Here is an 18010-nt window from a genome sequence, read left to right as displayed (position 1 = left end):
AGACCCGGGGATGTCTGGCTGAAGGGGAAGGTGCAGCCAGGCAGGCAGGTGGGGAGGGAGTTGGATCCGGAGGTGGTCTCTGGAGTGGGGCCAGTGAGGGAGGTTGAGCAGGTGGTGGGGTGGGCACTGGGAGCCCAAAGGAGTGGGATAAGCGGGGTTCTGCCTCCTCTGTCCAACCACCCCCCAGGACCCCTTCTGCGAGTGGCATCAGAGCACCAGCCGCAAAGGGGACGCAGCGTGCAGCCGCCGGGGCCGTGGTCGGGGTGCCCTGAAGAGTCCGGAGGAGTGTCCCCCGCTCTGCAGCCAGTGAGCTGGCTGGGTCCAGGGAGCAGGCGGGTGGGTGTGCCTGGGGACCGGGCTGGGCCTTAGAGTGACCTGGCCCCCCGCCCCCAGGCGCCTGACCTGTGAGGACTGCCTGGCCAACTCCAGCCAGTGCGCCTGGTGCCAGTCTACTCACACCTGCTTCCTATTTGCCGCCTACCTGGCCCGGTACCCGCACGGGGGCTGCCGTGGCTGGGATGACAGGTACGGTGCCTGGGGTGTGGATCACAGAGGGAGGGTTCCACCCGAGGGTCTAGGACTCTGACCCCCGACCCCTGTGGCCCTACAGTGTGCACTCAGAGCCGCGGTGCCGGAGCTGTGATGGCTTCCTGACCTGCCATGAGTGTCTGCAAAGCCACGAGTGTGGCTGGTGTGGCAACGAGGACAACCCCACACTGGGACGGTGAGCCTGGGCGGTGGCAGGGGTGCTTGGACCTTCTCCCCCTGTCATTGGTCATTCTGATAGCCACCTTGTTTCTCTGCCCTTCGGCCCAACACATGTGGCTGCCTTTCCTTTCCTTACTGTCGTCTGTCTCTGCTTTTCTCCCTTTCTCCTTTCTCTGTTTGTTCTCCTTTTCTCGGTCTCACCTTTCCTTCTGTTTTTTTCTTTCTCCTTGCCTTTCTGTTTTTGTTTCTCCTCATCCCTCCCTTTCCCTTTCTTCTGTCTTTTAAATCTTTTTTGTCTGCGACTGCTCTGGTTTCTCTGTCTCTCTCTCTCCATGTTCATATTTCTGTTTCTCTGCCTCTGACTGGCCTTGCTCCCTGTCATTTTCCCTGTCCCCTGTTTCTATGTTGTCCCCCCAACCTTCTTCAATCTTCTTTCCTGCAGGTGCCTACAGGGAGACTTCTCGGGGCCCCGGGGTGGGGGTAACTGCTCCCTGTGGGTCGGGGAGGGCCTGGGGCTGCCCGTGGCCCTCCCTGCCCGCTGGGCGTATGCACGCTGTCCCGACGTGGATGAGTGTCGTCTGGGCCTGGCCCGGTGCCACCCGAGGGCGACCTGCCTGAACACGCCCCTCAGCTACGAGTGTCACTGCCAGCGGGGCTACCAGGGCGATGGCATCACACACTGCAACCGCACGTGAGTGAGGCAGGGGTTGCCATGGAGATGTCGCCCCAGGGCTGGGGCTCATGAGGATGGAGGGAGCAAGCCATCATGGCACTGGGATTCCGTCCATGGAACCAGCATCTCCAATTAGCCTGGGGTTTTTACCTTGCAGGCTAGGCCCTCATTAGAGTGACAGGGTCCCCAGCGTAACTCTAGTTACCATGGAAATAGGTCACCCCTAGGCTGTGGGCCATAGTCTTCAGTGCCATGGAGATGGAGGAGGACCCAGTTGAAAGGGTGTTTTGACAGTGGTGCCATGTGGTTGCTATGGAGACAGGCATGATGATGTGTGATGGAGTTACCTTGGAGACAGGGTCACCCACATAGCTCAGAACCATGGAAACAGGCAGGGGCTTTGATGGGGTTGCGGTGGGTGGAGATGATGGGGGCCTTGGGAGCTCTGGGCCTGTCTGGCCCTTTCCCCACCCCTGACATGGCCCCTCAGGTGCCTGGAGGACTGTGGCCACGGTGTGTGCAGCGGACCCCCGGACTTCACCTGCGTGTGTGACCTGGGCTGGACGTCCGACCTGCCCCCGCCCACACCCGCCCCGGGCCCCCCTCCCCCCCGCTGCTCCCGGGACTGTGGCTGCAGCTTCCACAGCCACTGCCGCAAGCGGGGGCCTGGCTTCTGCGATGAGTGCCAGGGTGAGCAGCCTCATCCCCAGTCCTGGGACTGGCCTTGGGCCTCCTCCCTCTCAGGCTCCAGCTTCTGCTGTGAGTGGGCCTCGGGCTCCCCTTGAGCAGCTCTGGGTCCTGGGCCCCACTCCCAGCTCCTGACTCAGACAGGTTTTGGTGTAACCAATCTCATTCTCCCCTCTTGGGACTTGCTGTTTCCCCCCAGTCTGGGCCTTGGTTTCTCTCCTTTGAAGCAGCTGGGAGGGGGTCAGGGATCAGCTGAGCCAGTTGGTCTGGGCCCCTTCCTGTCCTTGTCACTGACCCTGCGTCCTACCTGCTGGGGCCTCCACAGACTGGACCTGGGGGGAGCACTGCGAACGGTGCCGGCCCGGCAGCTTCGGCAATGCCACGGGCTCGGGCGGCTGCCGGCCCTGCCAGTGCAACGGGCACGGGGACCCACGCCGTGGCCACTGTGACAACCTCAGTGGGCTCTGCTTCTGCCAGGACCACACTGAGGGTGCCCACTGCCAGCTCTGCTCCCCAGGCTACTACGGGGACCCCCGGTGAGCCAGGGCTTCAGCCAGGGCTGGGTAGGGTGGCCGCAGGGACATGGAGGGGTGGGGCAGGACTGGTCTGACACTGGCTCTCCTCCATCTTCCCAGGGCCGGTGGCTCCTGCTTCCGGGAGTGTGGGGGTCGCACCCTCCTCACCAACGTGTCCTCAGTGGCACTGGGCTCACGCCGGGTTGGGGGGCTGCTGCCTCCAGGTGGCGGGGCTACGAGAGCCGGGCCTGGCCTGTCCTATTGTGTGTGGGTTGTCTCAGCCACCGAGGTGCTACAGCCCTGTGCCCCGGGGACCCTCTGTCCCCCACTCACCCTCACCTTCTCCCCTGACAGCAGTACCCCCTGCACGGTGAGCACTGAGGAGGCTAGGGTCAGGCCCACAAACCGGAACCCTGTCCCCCCAACCCCTATTCCCCAGACAGACCCTAACTGGATCTTACTGTCTTTATTTTGATCCTTCAGACCCCAAACTCTGCTCCTCAGATCCCAGCCCTTTGTTCCTAAGCCCACAGACCCTCCTGTTTCCCAGATCACTTCCTGTTTTCTGAATTCATATCCCCCAGTCTCCAGATCCGTGAACTCTCCTCTTCCAAACCGAGGATGGTATGTTGTTACACCTGTGTGCCAACTCCGATCGACTGGCCGCGGCTGCCAAGAGCTGTGTATTGAGAAAGAGGCTCAATGCAGGCGTGCCTGGTCTGTTGGCCATGTCTGCTTTGGACACAGGGTGGGCAGTGGTGGCCTCTGTGCCACACTGTGACAGTCTGCCCTGGATGTTCAGATAGCCCATTTCCCGGTGTCAGATGGCCCTCTCCTCTGGAGCCCCTCCCCTCCCCGGCCCCAGGTGCCCTCTTTCTCCTCCTCGTTGTCCTCTAATCCTTGACTCTCACCCCTCCAGCTGAGCTATGTCCTGGCCTTTGACGGGTTCCCACGCTTCCTGGACACGGGCGTCGTCCAGTCGGACCGTAGCCTCATAGCTGCCTTCTGTGGCCAGCGGCGGGACAGGCCGCTCACGGTGCAGGCCCTGTCTGGTATGGGTGCTGGGGGAAGTGGGGTCTCTCTGCCCTGGGCTGTGTATCCCTCACCCCTAAACTCGCCACCTGAAGTGGGATCAGGACCCAGCTCGACTCTGCCGTTGACTTGCTGGATGATGTAGTCCCTCATCATCCCTGGGCCTCAGTTGCCTCAGTTTCCCCAGTTAAGAGGAAATGGGATTGTGCTCTCTGGGCCACCGCTCTGGAGAGACGGGCCGAGCGGGATGTGCCTTTGGAGCATGTCGGATGTGGCTGGTGTGAGCACCCCTGAGCAGCTCCTTAGCCTGTGCTTCTCAACCAGGAGTGATTTTTGCCCCTCGGAGGCCATTTGGCAATGTCTGGAGACATTTCGATCATCATGACCAGGGGAACGACTGGCATCTAGTAGGTGGAGGCCAGAGATGCTGCTGTGTGTTCTGTCACACCCAGGACAGCCCCATGACAAAGAATTACCAGGCCCCAAACACCAATAAGTGCTGGGAGGCCGAGAAACCCCGCATGGTCTGACAGAGACACGGGGGAAAGAATTTGCTACCCGCAATAGTTAAAGGGCCTGAGTTTGGGAAAGCTTTGCTACATGTTGTAAACCAGAGCGGCTCCAAGGCTAGGAGACAAACTGGCAAAGGGACAAAGTTGCAGTTGGCCTGCCAGAGACTGCATGAGCCCCCAGGCCCCTAGAGCTGAGCTGGTTTCCTTTCACTTGGCAAATGTTTACTGAGGGCCGGGCGCGGTGGCTCACGCCTGTAATCCTACCACTCTGGGAGGCCGAGGCAGACGGATCGTTTGAGCTCAGGAGATCGAGACCAGCCTGAGCAAGAGCGAGACCCCTGTCTCTACTAAAAATAGAAAGAAATTATATGGACAACTAAAAATATATATAGAAAAAATTAGCCGGGCATGGTGGTGCATGCCTATAGCCCCAGCTACTCAGGAGGCTGAGGCAGAAGGATCGCTTGAGCCCAGGAGTTTGAGGTTGCTGTGAGCTAGGCTGATGCTATGGCACTCTAGCCTGGGCAACAGAGTGAGACTCTGTCTCAACAAAAAAAAAAAAAATTTTTTACTGGGCACCTGCGGTGAACCAGGCCCCAGCCAGACCCTGCACATGCAGCAGTGAAGGAGAGACACAGGAGCTGCCCTCGGGGACTCGTGGGGCGGGGTACGAGCTGCATGCAACAAAGCATGCTCCAGGAATCATGTCTTTGCTGAGGACTGGGAGGGAATGGAAAGGAGTGAGTACCTGGTCCCACCTGGGGAGCCGGGAGGGCTTCCTGGGGAGGTGAAATTTGACTTGTGGCATGAAGCCAGAGGCGTGGTGGCACGAGGCTCCTCCGGGTGGAGCAGTAGCAGGTGCCAAGGCCCTGAGACCAGGAAGGGGCCAGGAGGCACTGGGGTTCAGAGAGCAGGGAGAGTGGAGGGTCATGAGGTTGGAGGATCAGCAGGGCTCTGTGAGCTCCAGGGGGAACTCTTTGTTTACATATAACTTTATTAAGGCATGTTTTACATATCCTAACATGATATCATTAATTCCTGCCTCCTCAAACCCAGTCTTGCATAAGAGCAGTAGGGAGCTATGGAAGGTTCGTGTTTCTGAGGATCACTGGGCCGCTGCGAGGGTGGGGTGTGGGCAGCCAGGGAGACTGGCAGGGGTTGGGAGCACCAGTGTCCAGGTGAGACAGGACGCTGGCTTGGACAGCCGCCAAGGAGGTGGCAAGCGATGGGTGAACTTGAGCGATTCAGGCTTTCAAATCGATGGAACTAGATGGTTGGCCGAGGGTGTTCAGGAGAATGGTTAATTGTGACAGTGAGTATAAATGATGGGGCCTCGCTCCCCTGCCCAGTCACACTGGGGTTTCTCAACACCCGGGGGTGGAGCAGTGCCTGGAGCGTGGCTTTGTTGTAAGCCTCTGGCCTGTCTCTCCCGCAGGGCTGCTGGTGCTACACTGGGAGGCCAATGGCTCCTCGTCCTGGGGCTTCAACGCCTCGGTAGGCTCTGCCCGCTGTGGGTCAGGGGGCCCTGGGAGCTGCCCTGTCCCCCAGGAGTGCATACCCCAGAATGGAGCTGCAGGCGCAGGGCTCTGCCGATGTCCCCAGGGCTGGGCTGGCCCACACTGCCGCATGGCTCTGTGTCCTGAGAACTGCAATGCCCATACTGGGGCAGGGACTTGTAACCAGGTACAGGTGGAACAGGGCAAGCCGGGTGGGACAGGGGTGGTGATCAGGACTCCCTTGAGCCTCTTTCTGTTGTCCCCAGAGCCTGGGCGTGTGCATCTGCGCTGAGGGCTTTGGGGGCCCCGACTGTGCCACGAAGCTGGATGGCGGGCAGCTGGTCTGGGAGACCCTCATGGACAGCCGCCTCTCAGCTGTGAGTTGTGGGCACTCCCTCTCTGGGGACATGCCACACAGTCCACCTCCTGGATCATTCTCCCACCCCCACTCCTGGAACCACCCCCAGACCCTATATGCAGCCCTGACACTTTGTCATAACATTAGCCTGACCCCTGCGTCCTCCACCCCCACTCCCACCCCCAGGACACTGCTAGCCGCTTCCTGCACCGCTTGGGGCACACCATGGTGGAGGGACCTGATGCCACCTTGTGGATGTTTGGGGGCCTAGGCCTGCCCCAGGGGCTGCTGGGAAACCTGTACAGGTGAGGACAGCCCTGGGGACATGGGATACCTGAAGGAGAGAAGGTCACCTGAGGGGCTGCTGAGATGACTATCACCTAAGAGTCACTTCAGGGGGGTACAGAGAAACCTCTAAGGTGACTGACACCCCAAAGGATGCTGGGACATTTGTCATAGGAGGCTCACCTGTGGATACCTGGGAACCAGGGTACTTATTTGGGTGGTGCTACCCCAGGGGATGGTGAGACGATTGTCATAGGAAGGTTACCCCAGGGGCTGCTGGGACATCTGTCAGGGAGGGTCACCTTTAAGGATGCTGGGAGGACTGTGTAATGAGGCTGCTTTTTTGCACGTTGGCCTCAGGTACTCAGTGAGTGAGCGGCGGTGGACACAGATGCTGGCAGGAGCCGAAGACGGGGGCCCAGGCCCATCACCCCGCTCCTTCCACGCAGCTGCCTACGTGCCCGCTGGCCGTGGTGCCATGTACCTGCTGGGGGGACTCACAGCTGGAGGTGTCAGCCGTGATTTCTGGGTCCTCAACCTCACCACCCTGCAGTGGCGGCAGGAGAAGGTGAGCATCTCTCCCCACCCCTCCCCCAGGCCCTGGCAGAGGCAGCCACAGCAGCTCCTGCTGGCTTTGCCGCCAGAGGAAACAGTAGAAGCCCCAGAATTGAATTTCCTCGGCCATCCTGGGACACGCTGTAGTCCTGGGCCAGTCCCTGGCTAAGGGGGTGTGATCCGCTGGTTGGCCAGGCTGGGACACAGTCCCACCCAGCCACACAGAGAGAGCAGAGGAGCCAGGCTTCCCGAAGCCACACCAGGCCACTCGTGGACGACGAGCAGGTGGAAAGGACTAGAGGCTTGCCGCACACCCGCCGGGACCTGGCTGGAAGGCCTGGGGTCTGACCGGCCCTGGGAGCTCACTGCCTCCTTGGCGGCTCAGAGGGGACTGTGGGGAGCTGACTCTCGCTTCTACCCACAAGGTGACCCCTGACCTCCAGCCCCCTTGGTGACCTTGGCCCTCCATCTCCCAGGCTTCTCAGACCGTGGAGTTGCCGGCAGTTGCCGGTCACACGCTCACTGCCCGCCGAGGCCTGTCTCTGCTCCTGGTGGGCGGTTACTCCCCCGAAAATGGCTTCAACCAGCAGCTTCTCGAGTACCAGCTGGCGACCGGCACCTGGGTGTCAGGAGCGCAGAGCGGAACACCGCCCACAGGTGGGGCTGGGGACCAGGAGGGCACAGCACCCTTTGGCCTCCCAGCTGTCCGGGCTTTGTGTAGACTCTGTCCACTCCGTAACCTGTGGTCGCAGCCTGCCACACCTTGTCATCTCGCTGTCTTCCCCGGCCCCCACTCAGATTCCCAGGGTTCCATCTCTTGAAATGGTCAGTTCCTCTATTTCCCCTCCCACACTCCACAATAAACCACCCACTTCCTGCCACATGTGGTCACCCGCTGCCTCCCCTCGGTAATTCTGAGATCACTGCTCCTCAGGGGTTCTCTTTTCTCTGTGCTTCCTTCTACATTCTTTGGGCACTGTCCCTCCTCAGAGCCTATGACAACTTCCCAAGGGTGGATGACTCTCTTCTCTTTCCCGGAGTCTCTAGTGATTGTCCTTTAGAACAGCAGGGAGAGGGGAGGGTTGGGAGGGACTCCCAGGTCTCTGGCCTCAGGGCCCATAGGGTAGTGGTGTGGTCACTGCGCTGGCGAGCCCAGGAGGTCAGCGGGGCGGGGGCATTGCTGGTGGCCAGCCCTTCCTAGCCTTTGGTCATTTGCCTCCCCCTCCAGGTCTCTACGGTCATTCTGCAGTCTACCACGAGGCCACTGACTCCCTCTACGTGTTTGGGGGCTTCCGATTCCACGTGGAGCTGGCGGCCCCGTCCCCGGAGCTCTACTCCCTGCACTGTCCTGACCGCACCTGGAGCCTGCTGGCCCCTTCCCAGGGGTCAAAGGTCAGGAAAAGAGGTCAAGACCGATGGATGTAGGGGCCAAGAGGGAGGTGCCCCTTTCGCAGTGCCCGAGGGACTGGTTCCATCCTGGATTCCTGCTTTCTCTCCTTTCTAGTCCCCTGATGGAGCTGTGACACCCCCACGTCTCCCCTGCCTCCATCCCTGATTAGGAGGAAAGCTCCTAGGCTAGCGGGTCAGAGGCCTGAGTTCTGCCCCTGCTCTGCCCTCATGCTTGCTGTGGCCCTGGCAGGCCCCTTCCCCTTCCCTCCCTACCTGTAGAAAGTAGGGCCGGGGCTCCTTGCTCCCTGCACTTCCTGCCTCGAGGCCAAGGAGCCAGTGTGTAGGAGGACGGGGAGACCTGGCTGTCCTGGTTAGGGACGCCTGCGTCGTCCGTCCATGTATATTTCCAAGCCCATCTTGGGGGAGGGGGAAGTGAAGCAAAGACTCAGGGGAGCCTCACCCCAGGACGCCCCCATCCAGCTGCTGAGATCAGAGAAGAATGAGGGGGCTAATCTCAAGGGGACTGGGCCGAGTTCCTGGAGGGCAGCCTGGGTCCTGGGGGTTCTGGGAGCTCAGGGGGATGGAGATGGCTTTGTGAGCTCCTCTTGGGGATGCAGGAGGTCTCCTGGAGGAAGGAAGGAGATTCCAGAAAGGTTGGGATCCGGTGGGCTGCTGGGCGACAGGTTGGGAAATCCAAGGGTGGCGGGTGGGCTGGGGGGAGCACGTGGAGCAGAGGACAGCTCTGACAGGCCATCCCTCCCACATGTCTCCCCAACAGCCCCGTCCCCGGCTCTTCCATGCCTCAGCCCTGCTGGGGGACACCATGGTGGTTCTTGGGGGGCGCTCGGACCCCGACGAGTTCAGCAGCGATGTTCTGCTCTACCAGGTCAACTGCAATGCCTGGCTTCTGCCTGACCTCACCCGTAAGTCCCCAGTGCTGTCCCCGGGAAGCCTGGGGATATCCAGGAGGCACCCTGTCCCCTCCTGGGACCTCCCCTCCTCAGGAGTCACTCAGGCCTTCAGACCCACCAGCAAAGCTCCTGTCCCCTCTGTGTCATCTAAACGCCACAGAGATGCCCTCCTTCCTGTTTCCTGTCCCCTTTTTCCCCCTTAGGAAAGTTTTTTTTCCATTCTGATTATAAAAGTAATAATGTTCACTGTACATAATTTATAAAATAGGAAGAAAAACACTACCCATAATCCCAGTCTCTCGAGACAACCATTGTTACATGTGGGGGTGTTTCCTGCCAGTCTTTGCTGTTCGTAGGTTAGAAAGGGGCTTATCTTTGCCTTTTTCTCTCACTTACTGTTGTGAGTGACTGGCTGTGTGTGTTTCTAGGGCTGGCTCCTTTCATTTTTGCTTGTCTGTTGGACCCTCTGTCTCTAATTCCCTTTTTCTGTTAACCTATCTTTTCCACTACTAGATATAGTTTTTTGAGGCTTTAAAAAAATTGAGGTGAAATTCAGGGCCAGTGCAGGGGCTCACGCCTGTAATCCTAGCACTCTGGGAGGCTAGGCGGGAGGATCACTTGAGGTCAGGAGTTTGAGACCAGCCTGAGCAAGAGTGAGACCCTGTCTCCACAAAAAATAGAAAAAATTAACTGGGCATGGTGGTCCCAGCCTGTAGTCCCAGCTACTCGGGAGGCTGAGGCAGGAGGATCACTTGAGCCCAGAAGTTTGAGGTTGCAGTGAGCTATGATGACACCACTGCACTCTAGCCAGGGCGACAGAGTAAGACTCTGTCTCAAAAAAAAAAACAAAAAAAAACAAACAACCAAAAAAACATGGAGGTGAAATTCAAATAACATAAACCATTTTAACATTCACTGGCATTTGGTGCCGCCACCTCTGTCTGGTTCCAAGACATTTATCTCTGTTCTTACTCCACTTTTTCTGTTCCATTTTTCTGTTTGTGTATCTGAGTCTCTCGCCCCATCTCTCCTTACCTGTCTGCTCTTTCTGTGTCTGTCTCGTCTATCCTTTGACTTTCTCCTCTGTCTCGGTGTCCCTCTCTGACTGGCGTCTTTGTGTGGGTCCTTTCTCTGGGTCTCCTGCTCTTTCTCTGAACCCGTCTTTCCTCAGGCCTGGCCTCTGTGGGGCCCCCGATGGAGGAGTCTGTGGCCCACGCCGTGGCGGCGGTGGGGAGCCGCCTGTACGTCTCTGGAGGCTTTGGGGGGGTGGCCCTGGGCCGCCTGCTGGCACTGACCCTGCCCCCCGACCCCTGCCACCTGCTGTCCTCGCCTGAAGCTTGTAACCAGTCTGGGGCCTGCACCTGGTGCCATGGGGCCTGCCTGTCTGGGGACCAGGCCCACAGGTAACCATGGCGACTGACGGCCCATCGCCAGCAGGCAGTCGTCCCCGCTGAAGGGGTCCTGTGCTAGGCCAGGCTGGGAGGGAGGCCCCAGGAGTGGCCCATCTGCTTCAGGATCCAGCTCACACCTGGGAAAGTGGGCAAGTCACCAAGGGCAGGGGCGGCTAGGGGTGGGGGGATCTCTGAGTGGGGAGCCCTGGCTGTGGGCTGGGGTCTCGTGCGAGAATGCTTCCTGGAGGAGCTGGGTCTGAACCAGGACTAAAAGAGCAGTAGAGTTGAGACCAGCAAAGATGCGGAAGTGAGGCTGTGCGTTGTGTATTTGACCGATGATCTGTCTTGGGGGTAAATGAGACAGACCCCTCAGCTGCAGTCAGGGGATCCAGGCCTCCCTGGAAGCGGAAGACGCTTTCGTGGGTCCCTCACCCATCTGGCTGCTCCGTCATCCTCTCCTGATGTGGGGCTGTTGACGGGCCGTATTTGCCCTGTAACTGTCGTGGCATTTACTGCAGGAGGACTAATGGGTCTGATGACGGGTATTCCCTCAGACGCCACCGCCAGGGCTATGTGTAATAATGGGCACACCCGCTGCTTTTCTAAAATCTGAAAAGTTCTGAAATACGTGTGCCTCCGAGGATCTGGGCTAAGGGACTGTAGGCCTGCACTGCGGGTGGCAGGGAGCCACAGAAGGTTGGAACAGGAGAGGGGCAGGGGCAGGCCCGGGCTGAAAGATCCCTGGAGCTGTTGTGAGAGGTGGAGTGGTGGGGAGGCTGCAGATGGGGACTGGGTGGGGAAGGGGTACAGGGGTGGAGAGGAGGGAACGGTCAGAAATTCAGAAGGCAGAAGGTCTTGGTGGCTGGAGGGGCAGGGGGACCTGGGATATTGTCCAGCATCTCTGGCCCGTATGACAGGTGGACATGGGACCATCCATCACCAAGTGGGGGTGGGGAGGACCAGGTTCGGGAGGCTGGTGCTGAGTCCGGCTTGGGACGAGGCAGGGAGGGCCTGCAGGGCAGTGTCCTGTAGGCGGGAGGATGGGGCCTGGCTGGGTGTGAGTGAGCCAGGCCTCATGCCCTCCAGGCTGGGCTGTGGGGCGCCCCCCTGCTCCCCAATGCCTCGTTCCCCGGAGGAATGTCGACGTCTCCGGACCTGCAGTGAGTGCCTGGCCCGCCACCCCCGGACCCTGCAGCCTGGAGATGGAGAGGTGAGTGCGTGGGGGGCGGGGGGGGGGGATGAGGAGCAGCAGGTGGGGGGGGCGGTCCTGGTCTCCACTCTGGTTAGCTGTCCCACCCACCTCAGGGTCTCGGGAACCCCCAGACCCTTTAGCTGGCTCAGGAGGATTTCTGGGGGCCCCTGAGGACCCCTCCAAGTGCGTCTCCCCCCCCAGGCATCTGCACCCCGCTGTAAGTGGTGTACCAACTGCCCCGAGGGTGCCTGCATCGGGCGCAACGGCTCCTGCACCTCAGAGAACGACTGTCGCATCAACCAGCGAGAGGTCTTCTGGGCGGGGAACTGCTCGGAGGCCACGTGCGGGGCGGCCGACTGCGAGCAGTGCACGCGGGAGGGCAAGTGCATGTGGACGCGGCAGTTCAAGAGGACGGGTGAGCTGCGGGGTTGGAGTGTGGGGGCCTGGACTCCCCCTGGGCCTGGGGGAGGAGGAAGCTGGGGGCCAGCACTGGCGACTATCCCCCATGCCCCAACCCCAGGGGAGACCCGCCGCATCCTGTCAGTGCAGCCCACCTATGACTGGACGTGCTTCAGCCACTCTTTGCTGAACGTGTCCCCGATGCCGGTGGAGTCTTCGCCCCCACTGCCCTGCCCCACCCCCTGTCACCTCCTACCTAACTGCACCTCCTGCCTGGACTCCAAGGGTGCGGACGGGGGCTGGCAACACTGCGTCTGGAGCAGCAGCCTGCAGCAGGTACTGTACCCGGCTGGGGCCCGTCCAGGTCTCCCGCCTCTGCCCTGGCACTGACCTTTCTTCTTCCACCTCCTCCTCCGCCCTCCCTTTTCCATCTCCCTGGCTGTAGCCCCACAGTCTGCTTTCTCTCTCCTCCCACCATCTCTGTCTTCCCCCTTTGCCTGGGAGTGTCCCTGTCCCTGCTGTGTCTTGTGGCCGTGCTGCTGTGCCCCCTTACTGGCTGCCCGGCCTCTGTGTCTCCCTTATTCATGGTCCCCTGGCCTTTCCATGACGTCCTTTCATATGTCTCTTACGATCTGGCTCGAGGGCTACCCGGTTTTAACCTTCTGGCATTGTTCTTTAATGGCTTTGGCCTCCCAGCCTGGGGCAGGCAGCAGAGAGAGCTCCTCCCTGGGCTGCTCCTTCCTCCTGTCCTCCCTCCCTTTAGTGAATTCCTTCTGGAGCACCTTCCTTGTGCCGGGCACTTTGCTAGGCTATGGGGTTTGTCAACAGGCAAGCTAGGATCCTGCTCTGAGAACACAGGACATGCAGTTTACAGTGTTGGGCGTCATCGCATTTGGCCGTTAGGGAGGTCACAGCAGAAAGTGCTGTGCAGAACTGAGGACTCGGTTCTGTACCCCTCCCAGGTTGCCCCACCATCTGCCAGCGGGTGCACTGAATTTAGATCTAGACGCCCAGCCTGGCAGAGGCTTTTCCTCTGGCCTTTCAGCAAGGCCCTGCTCGTTGCAGGCTTTGCCCTGCCGTGGGCTTGGAGCTCTGGCCAGAGCTGTCAGGGTTTTCTATTTCGGGATCTCAGGGTTGCTTTGCTTTTTCCCAAGTGCTTTCAGGCAGCCAGTCCAGATTAGTCTCTTTCCTCTCATACTTCACTTAAGGCCCCAGCAGTAAATAAAATGCTCTTAAACGCTGAGGTAAGTTCCCAGGGGTCTGAACCTCATTGTGCACGTACCTGGGGTCCCAAACAGGGGTGAGGAATCTGTGGCCTCAAGGCTATATGTGGCCTTCCAAATCCCCGAGTGTGGCCTGTGACCGAATCCAAACTTGACAGAACAAATCCCTTTGTTAAAAGCATTTGCTGGGAGGCCAAGGCGGGTGGATTGTTTGAGCTCAGGAGTTCGAGACCAGCCTGAGCAAGAGCAAGACCCCGTCTCTACTATAAATAGAAAGAAATTAAGCCAAACAACAAAAAATACAAAAAATTAGCCGGGCATGGTGGCGCATGCCTGTAGTCCCAGCTACTTGGGAGGCTGAGGCAGAAGGATTGCTTAAGCCCAGGAGTTTGAGGTTGCTGTGAGCTAGGCTGATGCCACGGCACTCTAGCCAGGGTAAAACAGCGAGACTCCGTTCCCCCCTCCAAAAAAAAGGCATTTGTTGTGTAAAATTTGGATTCAGTCAATAGGCTGTACTCAAGGATCAGAAGGCCACATGTGGCCCTGGGGCCGCAGGTTCCTCACCCCTGGAGGAGTTGCTACCTGGCCCCTAACCAAGGACTCCTCAGCCTCCCAGCCTGGGGTGGGAGAAGCCTTTTTGTCTCAGCAGCCAGGTCTGTGTTTCTTCTAAGTGACTGTGGTTTACAGCCCCACACCTGATACTCTTTTCTGGGGTTGTTGCCTTCCTGAGCTGTAAGAAAACAGAGTCCTTAGCTAGGTAGGTTAAGGGAACTCCCTACGCCAATACAGTGGTCCCTCCTGGAACCTGGGGTAGAAGGTGCAGCCAGGCCTCACCAGGGGCTGAGATGGAGCCTGGAAAGCTTATTTCCGTCTCTCTCTGGGGTGCGTGGTTCCCATCCCTGCCTCTGTCTGCAGCTGCCTCGTCCTGCCTTTCCGTGTTCTCATCATTTGCTCGTCCAAACAGTCCCTCCATCCCAAGTCTACATGACCTACCCGTTTCAAGGACCTCCCTAGCCCAACTTCTGGTCTTGCCGTCCAGTTACAAATGCTCGAGAGAGAGAGAACGTGATGACCCCAGCTAGTGCACCTGGCTGCAGCCAGGGAGGAGCAAGTCCTCAGAGAAGAGCGTGGTCAGCAAAGATACCCAGAACGTGTTTGTTTGACTCTCTTTCCCCACCTCTCTCTCCCCCTACAGTGTCTGAGCCCTTCTTACCTGCCCCTGCGGTGTATGGCCGGAGGATGTGGGCGGCTGCTCCGGGGACCCGAGAGCTGCTCCCTGGGCTGTGCTCAGGCCACCCAGTGTGCCCTGTGCCTGCGGCGCCCCCACTGCGGCTGGTGTGCCTGGGGGGGCCAGGATGGGGGCGGCCACTGCATGGAGGGCGGACTCAGTGGCCCCCGTGATGGTGAGAGGGGCTTGGGGGTGAGGCAAGAAGGGCTGGCCCTTAGCTGGGGTCTGGCATGGAGAACATGAACATGGGGGTGCTGAGCCAGGCCGGAAGTGGGGCTCAGAGGAAGCAGAAGCAAGGGCCTGGGTGGCTGGGGGTGGGCGGTGCAGAGGCCCCCCCAGGTGAAGCCCTGTATTCCCGGTGCCAGGGCTGACGTGTGGGCGTCCCGGGGCCTCCTGGGCCTTCCTGTCCTGCCCCCCTGAGGACGAATGTGCAAACGGGCACCACGACTGCAACGAGACACAGAACTGTCACGACCAGCCCCACGGCTACGAGTGCAGCTGCAAGACGGGCTACACCATGGACAAGTGAGGCTGCAGGCCAGACGGGGCTGGGCGGCTGGAGGAGCAGGGCCAGACAGACCAGGGTGAGGTCTAGGGCAGCGGTCCCCAGCCTTTTTGGCACCAGGGACCAGTTTCGTGGAAGATAATTTTTCCACAGACTGGGGTGGGGGTGGGGGTGGGGGATGCTTTCAGGATGATTCAAGCGCATTGCATTTATTGTGCACTTTGTTTCTATTATTATTACATTGTAATATGTAATGAAGTAATTACGCAACTCATAATGCAAAATCAGTGGGAGCCCTGAGCTTGTTTTCCTGCAACTAGACGGTCCCATCTGGGGGTGATGGGAGACAGAGACTGATCTGACAGGAGGCGGAGCTTGGGCGGTGATGTGTGCGATGGGGACCGGCTGTAAATACAGATGGAGCTTTGCTTGCTCGCTCTGTGTGGGGCCCCCCCTAAGTTTCATGGAAGACAATTTTTCCACGGATGGGCGGTGGGGGGCAGAGCTCTGTGGCCCAGTCCCCATCAGGTGGCGGGCCAGTGCCGCAGGTGTAGAGCAAAGCAGGACAGAAGAAAAGGAAGTCCAGTGCGTGAAAGTGGCGAGATCCGTTTGAGATCCGTGAAGGGTGTGGGTGGTGGGCTTGGCCCGGAGGAAAAGGGATGGTGAGATAGGCTGGGGATGAATGAGTTTAATGGGTTTCCCAGAGGGAGGGTTGTGACTCCCGGAGGATGTGGTGAGCTAGACCTTGAAGAGGAGAGGATGATGGAACAGAACAGGGAAGAGGGACTAGTTGAGAAGAGAGTGGAGTAGTGGGTGAGGGGCTAGGCCATGGGGCCGTGAGGAGGGTGACCTCCTATTGAGGCCACTTGCCCTGACCCCTGCTCCCCCTGCAGCGTGACAGGGCTTTGCCGCCCCGTGTGTGCCCAGGGCTGCGTGAACGGCTCGTGCGTGGAGCCCGACCACTGCCGCTGCCATTTCGGCTTTGTTGGTCGCAACTGCTCCACGGAGTGTCGCTGCAACCGCCACAGCGAGTGTGCTGGCGTGGGGGCACGTGACCACTGCCTGCTCTGCCGCAACCACACCAAGGTGGGCTGCCTGGGGCCTCAGACCCTGACGGCGGGACCCAGGCCCTCGCTGGCCTTCAGCCTGTGCTCAGGCATCTTGAGCCTGGTTCCGAGCCCTGATAAGCCGGGGGTGGGGAAGCGGGGGCAGAGCCCTGGGCCAGGGAGGTGTGAGAAGACTGTGGGGCTGCCCTGGCGTAGTGGACAGAGTGGGTGCTGGGCCGGAAGGGCAGGCACGTGGAGAAGACTTTGGGATAGTGCAGGGAAGGGCTCTTTTGAGCCCAGGACTTTGGGCTGCAAGTGCACAGGTGAAGGCGGGGGCTGAATCGCAGACAGGCTGGGATTGTCCAAACCAGGCGCCCCAGCCCGTGCTGCCCACCCGTCCCTGTGCTCTCAGACTCTTCCCCCACCCACGCCCCGATTCTCCAACCTTCCTGACCACCTGTCCTGGGTTCTCAGGGCAGCCACTGTGAGCAGTGTCTCCCGCTGTTCGTGGGTTCAGCCGTCGGGGGCGGGACCTGCCGGCCCTGCCACGCCTTCTGTCGTGGAAATAGCCACGTCTGCGTCTCCAGGAAGGAGCTTGAAATGGCCAGGAAGGAGCCAGAGAAATATTCTCTAGATCCAGAGGAGGTGAAAGAGGCTGAGTCCCTGACTTCTGGGTCTGAGGGAGAAGGGGGCTAGTCCATGCCTTTTTGTGATCACCCTGTCCTTTCTTGGCCAGATTGAGAACTGGGTGACAGAGGGTCCTGGTGAAGACGAGGCCGTGTGTGTGAACTGCCAGAACAACAGCTATGGGGACAAGTGCGAAAGCTGCCTCCACGGCTACTTCCTCCTGGACGGGAAGTGCACCAAGTGAGAGGAAGGGGGTCTGGGACCCTCATCCTTCGCCTTAGGAATAGCTTTGGAGCCAGACCCCCCCACACCAGTCCTCTGCCCTCAGTCAGTAGAGGATGAAATCCCCAGGGAGCCTCCAGGCTGGGGCAGGGTTGGGGGAAGGAGTGAGACTCAGTTCAGAGACCCCCCGCCTCCGAGGCCAGTGCTGAAATGCAGGCTACGCAGCAGCCCTGCCTGAGCCGAGACTGGTGGGCAGAGAGAGGGCGGTTGAGGGGAGAGGCATTGAAACAACCTCCCTATTCTGTCTCCTGCCTTCTGCATGTTCAGTGAACTCTGGACTCAGTCTACCCTGGGTTCTGATCCTGACTGCCACTTAGCTGCCCCGTGGGCTTGACAGATGGCTTGACCTGTGTGAGCCTCAGTTTCCCTTGAAGCCCATTGCACAGCGTTGAGCTCATGTATGCCGCATCCAGCCTGGGCCCCTGCAGGTCGTGGGAGCCCTGTGACCCTCCCCTTCTTTCCCGTCCTCAGATGCCAGTGCAACGGCCACGCAGACACGTGTAATGAGCAGGATGGGACAGGCTGCCCGTGTCAGAACAACACGGAGACGGGCACATGCCAGGGCAGCTCCCCTAGCGACCGCCGAGACTGCTACAAGTACCAGGTTTGGCTGGAGAAGCAAGTTCTGGGCTGGGGGTCCCGCACCCCACAGAGGTCAGAGCTGGGATGAGGTTGCCAGGCCGGGGCAGGACCAAGAACGTGGTTCTGAATCTGTGATCTTGGGATCCAGGTCAGCTGGATAGACTGTTCCTGAGGCCCAGTCAGTGTTAGGCCGTGGGCAGCGATGCTGGGGACCCAGATAGGAGCCTCTGGGCGGCTCTCAGATTGGTGGGGAGACAGTCTCCATTACAGACAGTCATAACTTGAAGGTTCCAAATGCCAGAAAATCCATCTCTTAGTAGCTTACGCAAAAAAAGAAAATGTATTGGCTCTCAAAACTGAGATCCAGGTTTTGCCTTCAGGAATGGCTGGATCCAGGTGCTCACGCAGTGATGT

At 59.6% G+C, this 18010-nt stretch overlaps 1 protein-coding gene across 2 annotated transcripts in view; it reads left to right on the top strand.

Annotated features, from left to right (window-relative positions):
* The window catches only part of MEGF8 (multiple EGF like domains 8), a 38716-nt gene that overhangs the window by 16356 nt on the left and 4350 nt on the right, over nucleotides 1–18010 (top strand). For both annotated transcript variants that reach the window (XM_045531571.1, XM_045531569.1), the window contains exons 16-40: nucleotides 188–306; nucleotides 394–525; nucleotides 611–724; nucleotides 1151–1399; nucleotides 1872–2071; nucleotides 2394–2604; nucleotides 2704–2953; nucleotides 3503–3635; nucleotides 5563–5810; nucleotides 5890–6000; nucleotides 6168–6286; nucleotides 6627–6834; nucleotides 7298–7478; nucleotides 8050–8213; nucleotides 8989–9133; nucleotides 10293–10524; nucleotides 11599–11722; nucleotides 11906–12119; nucleotides 12225–12439; nucleotides 14522–14729; nucleotides 14920–15079; nucleotides 15953–16145; nucleotides 16580–16750; nucleotides 16842–16972; nucleotides 17486–17618. In XM_045531571.1, coding sequence (XP_045387527.1) covers nucleotides 188–306; nucleotides 394–525; nucleotides 611–724; nucleotides 1151–1399; nucleotides 1872–2071; nucleotides 2394–2604; nucleotides 2704–2953; nucleotides 3503–3635; nucleotides 5563–5810; nucleotides 5890–6000; nucleotides 6168–6286; nucleotides 6627–6834; nucleotides 7298–7478; nucleotides 8050–8213; nucleotides 8989–9133; nucleotides 10293–10524; nucleotides 11599–11722; nucleotides 11906–12119; nucleotides 12225–12439; nucleotides 14522–14729; nucleotides 14920–15079; nucleotides 15953–16145; nucleotides 16580–16750; nucleotides 16842–16972; nucleotides 17486–17618 — 4365 coding nt within the window. The remainder of the gene's footprint in view (nucleotides 1–187; nucleotides 307–393; nucleotides 526–610; nucleotides 725–1150; nucleotides 1400–1871; nucleotides 2072–2393; nucleotides 2605–2703; nucleotides 2954–3502; nucleotides 3636–5562; nucleotides 5811–5889; nucleotides 6001–6167; nucleotides 6287–6626; nucleotides 6835–7297; nucleotides 7479–8049; nucleotides 8214–8988; nucleotides 9134–10292; nucleotides 10525–11598; nucleotides 11723–11905; nucleotides 12120–12224; nucleotides 12440–14521; nucleotides 14730–14919; nucleotides 15080–15952; nucleotides 16146–16579; nucleotides 16751–16841; nucleotides 16973–17485; nucleotides 17619–18010) is intronic.

Source organism: Lemur catta, chromosome 19 (genome assembly GCF_020740605.2).
Source record: "Lemur catta isolate mLemCat1 chromosome 19, mLemCat1.pri, whole genome shotgun sequence".
In the NCBI taxonomy this organism is placed as follows: domain Eukaryota; kingdom Metazoa; phylum Chordata; class Mammalia; order Primates; family Lemuridae; genus Lemur; species Lemur catta.
Note: the sequence above shows the minus strand (reverse complement) of the source record. Positions and strands in the feature narration are given on the sequence as shown.